Below are 7,350 nucleotides of genomic sequence, written 5' to 3' on the forward strand. Positions count from 1 at the left end.
ATTCTCACACAGAGGCAGAGCCTCCATCTCAGCCTCCCCTCTGCATAGGGGGAACACAGTGTATGAGGCTGTGAGACAGGCTAGGTCTTGGCTGGAGAGGACAGCTGTCCCTAACCCCTCCTAGCCCATCCCCCTGCTCCTGAGCTCAGACTCTGGTTGGTGGTCTCGCTTTTGCAAGGAACTGCTTGTCCCACTGCCACTCACAGACTGGGCTACTAAGGAGCCTTCCTCCTCCCTGGCTCCCAGTCCACCCCAGCCCAGAAGCAAGAATGTGGGCGGAAGGTAAAGCCTCAGGCCAGTTTAATGAGCCCAGGAAATACTCTCCTCGGCTTCCCTGAAGGACAAGTAGAGCTGAAAGAGGCAGATGGGTAATGAGCGAGCCACAAAGTATATAGCCCCATCAGCAATCAAGCCCGTCACTGCCCTCTGCCAGCCTATCGCACCCAAGGTGGTAGCAGCATCTCAGGAAGGATTCTGATTTGGTTTCTCAGTCCCCTTGAGTCCTGTGTAACTTCAGTGCAAGGGGAGGCCCCCGTTTTGCATATCAGTATGCAGTAGGTGTCGGGAGCTATCCTAATGGTGCCTGCTCCTGATTCTCACAGGTACCCCAAGATTCAAAGAGCAGTTTGTCAGGTGGGAGGTGACAGAGTGAGGATGTGATCTGTAGAGTAGAGGTGTCCCTGCCCGCCAGATTCATACCACCTTGTCCCAAGACATGCTCCACTCCTTAGCATTTATTGGATGTTGAGGCAACACCACAAGTAGGGGTGGGGAAGGTGATCGCTGACAAGACTGTGGCCAGCCTCAGTCCTAAGCAAGGTCCAGTCTCCAGCATGCCTGTGTCCAGACCCTTGGCAACGATGCCACCATGGTCCTCCCCACTCCAAGCTCCTAGGCCGTAGTGGAGGGACAGCAGGCCGAGGGTGAAGGTCCAGGGGGCTTCCTGCCACTTTTGGAACCTGGAAGTCGAAAGCAGAGGAGAGAAATGCTGAGTGCTAAGATGGCTGTGCCAGGTACCCAGGTGGCATCTGGGGCCTCCCAGGCTGCTTCGCCATCTGGCGGCCATACCTGGGGTTGTCCTCCTGAGACCCAGAGTTGGGCCAAAAGCACAGAAATGCTACTCAAGTGAAGGTGGTGTCCCCACCAGGCTGCCAGGAACTGACCTTACATCCCTTCCACCCAGAATGCAGTGCTCAGCTTGTGACAGTATGCAAGTGAGGGCATCCTCAAATACTAGGGAGGTGTTCCTGTTGCTTCAGAATTCAGAGACTGGCATCTCTATGACTCCTCATTGCCAGCTTGGGGGCTGAGTCCCTTAGACCTCACGAGGAGGGACAGGGCTATGGTGCAGCATACAAACAGCCCTGGGTTCCATCCCCAGCATCAGACCAACAACATAAAACTCTAAAAGGTAGGCACTGTGGCTCAGGTCTGTCCCAGCAATAAAGAGACAGAAGCGGATTTGAGTCCACTGGCTGAACAACAACGACAAAAACCCAACCACTTGGCAGAATGGGGTCCTCACCTGCAGGTAATCAGCCTCTAACTAAGAGTTCCACTGGAAAGTTAAGGGAGACTCCCCAGCCTATAGCCACCCTCTAGGAGCTCCCAGACTTCTCAGGGAGGCAGCACACAGCCAACAACCAACCATGGCCAGGGAGCCAGCTGACTCTCTGAGTCACCTTCAGTGGTGCACCCACAAACTTTGGGGGTCCTCCTATGGCGTCACAGAACTGAGGCCCGCAGAGCCTTTAGGCATGCAAGCACCTGCCATCCTGTATTTTGCTGGGTGATATAGACCTGAGCTACAAAATGAAGTGTTGTCTCAAAATATAGTAAAAGATGAAAACAAAACAGAATTGACAGGTAAAAATAACACTAGCACTGCCACAGAGGACCCTCGCTGGGTTCCCAGCACCCATATGGCCACTCAGAGCCAGCAGTAACTTGTTCCGGAGTTCACATACCATCTTCTAGACTGTTCACATATACATACATAAATGCACACAGGCAAAACATCTACACACATGAAATAAAGTTATCTACATCTCTTAAGGACTGGTGATGTGGCATAGTGGATATGAAGGAGCTTGTAGCCAAGCCAGACCATAGAACAAAAAGACAAAAACAAAAAACTAATTCAGACCCACCAAGCAAAATTTTTGATAAGGTCCTACTGCAGTCTCCCCATTCTGCCTCCCCAACTGGCTTCTTCCCTGCTGGCTGGGAGCTGGGCCTTGAGGCCCATGGCAGTTACCTTCCTGAGGCTCTGGAATCCCTTGTCCTGGTCTGATGCTTCTGCTAGAATTCTGATGAATCCTTGCCCTATCTCTGTGTCCTATGTCCCATGCCCCCTGCACTCCTCCACCCCCATTTGTGTGTGTGGAGGTCAGAGGACAACCTGAAGTCAAAGTTGGGTCTTCAGGGTTAGAGGCAGACTGTTTACTCACTGAGTCAGCCTGCTAGCAACCCAAACTTATTTTTTATGGTACTGACAGAGAAGCAAATTCTTGGTCTCGTAAACGCTATACACTAACTACAAACTTCCAAAAGTTAGATCCAATGATTTCTAACCACCCTACAGCACAGACCCATACCCAGTCACACTTCTCACCCCTCACCCCCCAAACTGAAGGAATTATGACTGCTAGAAGTCCCCGTCTCTGGGACCCCTCATCTGAACCAAGTGTCCCCTACTTAGCACTGTCTTAACAGCCACTCCTGCCTACCTTCTTCACTGCAGACCCCGCACCCAGTGGCAAACAGACATGAAATGTCACTTGGCAAATGAATAAATGATTTCCAGGTTCAGAAAGGATTATAAGCTTCCCTTTGTAAGTTTCACAACTCCTGACCCCCCAGGTAGAATCAGAGATCACCACATACCCCACAATATCTCTACTACCCTGTGCAATAAAGGAACTAAATATACCCTGCTTCATGCTCTCAGCTATACACTGTGGATTCCTTAGTTTCTAAGATACTGGCATCAAATACATTTAAACACCCCAAAAAACTGAAAGCCTTCTCCACCCAACCCCTAAACCACCTGCATAGACACCTGCTGCTGCTTCTCCTCCAAGGCGGTGGCCAGCATCCTGTGTCTTTGCCTTGTCAGGCCGGGTCAGCTTTTTGCCTGCAGAATTCCGGGTGGTGTAGCAGTAGACAGAAGTGTAGCCCTGGCTGGTGAGTGGGCAAAAGCGTCGAGTGTGGGCATGCTCCTGAGTGGCCCCACACTGGGGACACACATAATCCCGCAAAATGGGACACAGCACCCGCCCTGCCTCATCCTTCAGGACATGGGACTGATAGATGGCACGGGACTCGCCATTGTGTTTGCAGAATGAACATAAGCGTTCAGGAGCTGCAGAGGATTCCTTGCTGGCTTGCTGGCTTTCTGAACTTGGCTTGGGCTCTGGTTTGGGATCCAGCCTTACATCAAGCTCCTCTTCCTTATGCAGAGCCCCAACCAGTCTTGCCAGACCTAGGTAATCTGTCCAAAGATTGAAAGTCCCCATGGCTGGGCAGAGGAGCAGAGAAGAAACCCAACCTGGCTCCAACTTCCTTACTACCCTGAAGCTCAGGCTTCTTTGGCTACTTTCCTTTTACTTAGAGGGGGTGTAAAAGGGTGGAGCAGGCAGGCTGGGGGGGTCCCTCATTGTCACTGGGGGGCTTCCTATACACCTGCGCAGGGGGTATATGGTGTTTGTGTGGGCTGAAAGTAGCCAGATGCAGACTGAAGCTACTGACCGCCCTAGGCTTCCCCCGGGTCTCCTCCCCCTTCCTGTGGGAGGTTAACCCCTGTGAGGAGGGAGTTGGATGGCTAAGAATTCTGCCCCAGGGTTTAACACTAACAGATTTACTAATTTTTTTCTTCTCTCTCCCCTAAGGCAGGGGGTGGGAGGTGGGGGGTATCATGTGGCCTTGAGTTTCTTTCTCTCTTTCTTTCTTTCTTTCTTTCTTTCTTTCTTTCTTTCTTTCTTTCTTTCTTTCTTTCTTTCTTTCTTTCTTTCTTTCTTTCTCTCTTTCTTCCTGTATTTTTGGGGTTTTTTTGTTTTGTTTTTTTGAGACAGGGTTTCTCTGTGTAGCCCTGGCTGTCCTGGAACTCACTCTGTAGACCAGGCTGGCCTTGAACTCAGAAATTCGCCTGCCTCTGCCTCCCAAGTACTGGGATTAAAGGCGTGCAAGAAACAAGAAACAAGAGTTTCTTGTTAGGTGGGGTAATGCAGAAATCCCAATTCCTAGGAAGGAGGCCTGAGTGTGGAAGTGGGGCTGGGGGTAGGAAAATGACAACTGGGTCTCAAAGCTCTGGTTTCACTAACAGACTTTCATGTCCTGGAGAACTTAGTCTTGAGGTGTGAATTAAAGTAAAGAAAGAAGAAAAGAGAAAAAGAGTGTAAGTACGATAGAGAAGAAGAGAGAAGAAAACAGAAGAGAAGAAGAAAACAAAATGTCTGAATTATATAGGGAAGAGCCTCTGGGGGGGCGGGGGAGGGCAGTCCAGCTCCTGGGCTAGAAAGTTCAAGGTTGGGGGCAGAGTATGCCAGGTAGGGACTGAGGAATGCTGGGAGAACCTGGAGGCCAGGTCTGCTTTGATGTGTAAAATACGCACCTCAGTCCTGCAGTCTAAACCAAACAAAGAATGCTCCTAGTGGGTAGAGAAGTGGTTTGTTTTTGTAGATAAAAGGGACAATTACAGGCAGGGGCAGGGGCAAGGACACCTAGGAGTCTCCAGAGTGGACATGACCAGCAGACTAAGCCAGGCATGAAGGAAAGGGGAACAAGAAAAAGAAGACAAGCCGGGCGTGGTGGCGTACCCCTTTAATCCCAGCACTCGGGAGGCTGAGGCAGGCGGATTTCTGAGTTCGAGGCCAGCCTGGTCTACAAAGTGAGTTCCAGGACAGCCAGGGCTACACAGAAAAACCCTGCCTTAAAAAACCAAAAAAAGAAAAGAAAAAGAAGACAAAAGAAAAAAGGAGCATCTAACCAAAAAGGTTGGCCTATATATGAACCAGAGAAGCTGCAGGAAGGGAAAGCCCAGCCTAGTTCCTTGGCTAGAGAAGTTCAGGGTAAAGGACAAGATATGTCAACAAGGAGGACCCTGTTAAAGGAACTGAGGGATGCTGCGAGAACATGGCAGCCTGCGGCTTCAACTTTGATAAAGGAATAGGCACCTCAGCCATTTGTCCTGGGTTTAAGACCTTACCAAGTTGAGTTCCCAACTCTTCCCCCTCCAGTTAGCTAAGCAGCCTCAAGGTTACCCCAACCTAGGAATGCAGCAGGAGGGGAAAGAGCCTTCAAGCACAGGAAGACAAACTGCACTGGCATACCCCAGCAGGTGCCAGCCCCCTTATCTGACACCTGTCAAAGGAGCCTGCAGCCTGAGCTCAAAAAGAAACAGGAGTCACCACTGCTAGGACAGACTTCATTCCCGCTCATCCATCCACCTGCCCATGTATCTGTCACATGTTCATCTACCAGTTTGCCCACTGCAGAGCATCACTGAGCAAACATCATCCCCCCAGAGTCTCCCAATTTAGGATCTCCCCAACACCTAACCCTCCAGGGTTTATTTCCCAATTCCAATCAGCCCATCAAGATCCCAGACACCAGTCCCATTTCCCCAAGGGGAGTAAGTGACAAGCAAAATCTGAAGGGTTCTATCCTCTTTCCCATCCCTGATGGTGTTGTTTGGCCCAGCCACAGTGACATTCATCCCCCGGTGGGTCTGGCTGCCTCCTCACAACCCACCGACAACAATGAATGTTAATTGTGACCTTTGCTGTGGCCTGAGGCAGGGGATGCTGCCTGGGGCTCTCCCGGGTCTACAGGGTGGGGATGGGGTAGACGGGTGGCAGTTCCAGGCCTCGGGGTCCACTCAACGGTCGATGGTTTGTCTGAGCTGCCCAAACTCACCGACAGGTTGAATGTTCCCCCAAACCCTTGGCAAGTTCTTGGATAACTGGAGTTGGGAGAGTAGGCCAGCAAGGCAGAGAGCATGTGGGACGAGAGAGAAACCAGGGTCCCCTTTGACTCACAAAATCAGCCATCAGTTATTCTTTTTTGGAGACTCAGAAGAAGCAGCACAAATACAAACCATAATGTAAAAAACGCAGCCCCTGCAACAGAGATGATAATGTGCCTGTCTCAATTCATGTGCTATATATATTCAAGGGATGCATTCACAACTGATATCTCAGCACTCTGGAGTCTGAGGGTTGGGATGGCCTTAGTAAGGTTACAGGCTAACCTGACCTAAAGAGTGAATTCCTGATGAGGGCTAAGTACTGTGATAAATAAAATCCTCCAAAGCATTTCTGAGAGATACAAATTCCCCTCACTGGTCAGTTGGAAAGACTGAGGCCAAAATACAAAGTGGGGATTTTCTAGCCACCATTCTGGGAACTCGGGTAGGTCATCAGGTTCTGGTCTGGGCCTGGGCTAGGCATAGGGCAACTGAGCCGTAAACAAGTTACTTTTATACAATGTAACAGGGCTTCTCCAGCAAACTTGAGATAAATAAGGCTTTCAATATATTGTAAACTTTTCCACCTTCCCATGGTCACTAAACTTAGTTTGACGGTTTCTGAGACCACCACTGCCCTACCCAGTAGAGCAGTGAGCTGTGAAAGAAGGCTATACACAGACACACCCCACCCCCACCCAAAGGCTTCTAAATGGTCGGGAGGGGGAGTGCGGGGGGGGGGGGGGAGGCTTCCCTTTTGCTTTAACTGAGCTCAGAACACCTCAGAGAGGGAGAGGTGACCCTCAAGGATCTCCTGAAGTCACACAAGACAGATCAAGAACACTAAATGTAGTAGTATGCTTGTGTGAAACTCCTGCAGGGTTAGCACCGGCCTGTGCAGTACCAGGCCACCACTGCAGACTTGCCCTCCAATTCAGGCCTTTGACAGGGTTCCCTATGGCCCTCCTACAAACCATCCCTTTTAGATCTAACGCCAAACTCAATCACCTGAGAGCTTAGGTCCTACCCCCTGCCTAGCACCTCAGTGTGGTTCCAGGGCACCCCTAGAAGTTCCCTAGAAGTTCAGCTCCTTTTAAGGGCCACCCCTACCTACAGACCCAAACCTGGCCCCTGGCTCCAGCAAGACTTAGGAAGCACTATCTCCCGGTAGAGCCCTAACCCTGCTTCCTCAGCCCAGGGCCCGGTAACTGGTCACATTCCCAGCCCCAGGGGCCCTCTCTTTCTGGCCATGGATTAAGAGGTCCTGCATGGGAAAGGCAGGTCTCCTGCTTTGGTAGCTCTCAGCCCTGAGGAAATAAAGGTCTAGACTGGTCAGATGAAGATGAGCTGGTCACAGGCGCTTTGCACAGACCACCACTGTGCCC

At 50.8% G+C, this 7,350-nt stretch overlaps 1 protein-coding gene and 2 non-coding genes across 4 annotated transcripts; all 3 read right to left on the reverse strand.

Annotated features, from left to right (window-relative positions):
* Positions 1 to 719: 719 nt before the first annotated feature.
* Positions 720 to 3,539, reverse strand: Nanos3 (nanos C2HC-type zinc finger 3). Of its 2 annotated transcripts, none has more exons than NM_194059.2 (2): positions 3,050 to 3,539; positions 720 to 959 (listed from the first exon to the last, which is right to left on the reverse strand). In NM_194059.2, the coding sequence occupies exons 1-2, from the start codon at positions 3,516 to 3,518 to the stop codon at positions 892 to 894; spliced, it is 537 nt and encodes a 178-aa protein (NP_918948.1). In that variant the 5' UTR covers positions 3,519 to 3,539; the 3' UTR covers positions 720 to 891. The 2 variants fall into 2 exon arrangements, with proteins under 2 accessions (NP_918948.1, NP_001344290.1); NM_001357361.1 differs by having other exon boundaries at positions 746 to 959; positions 3,062 to 3,539.
* Positions 3,540 to 5,702: 2,163 nt separating this feature from the next.
* Positions 5,703 to 5,774, reverse strand: Mir181d (microRNA 181d). The gene has a single exon (NR_030534.1). It is a non-coding gene; the product is annotated as a microRNA 181d (primary transcript).
* Positions 5,775 to 5,859: 85 nt separating this feature from the next.
* Positions 5,860 to 5,948, reverse strand: Mir181c (microRNA 181c). Its single transcript, NR_029821.1, has one exon. It is a non-coding gene; the product is annotated as a microRNA 181c (primary transcript).
* Positions 5,949 to 7,350: the final 1,402 nt, after the last annotated feature.

The sequence above is a fragment of the Mus musculus genome, chromosome 8 (assembly GCF_000001635.26).
Source record: "Mus musculus strain C57BL/6J chromosome 8, GRCm38.p6 C57BL/6J".
Taxonomy (NCBI): Eukaryota; Metazoa; Chordata; class Mammalia; order Rodentia; family Muridae; genus Mus; species Mus musculus.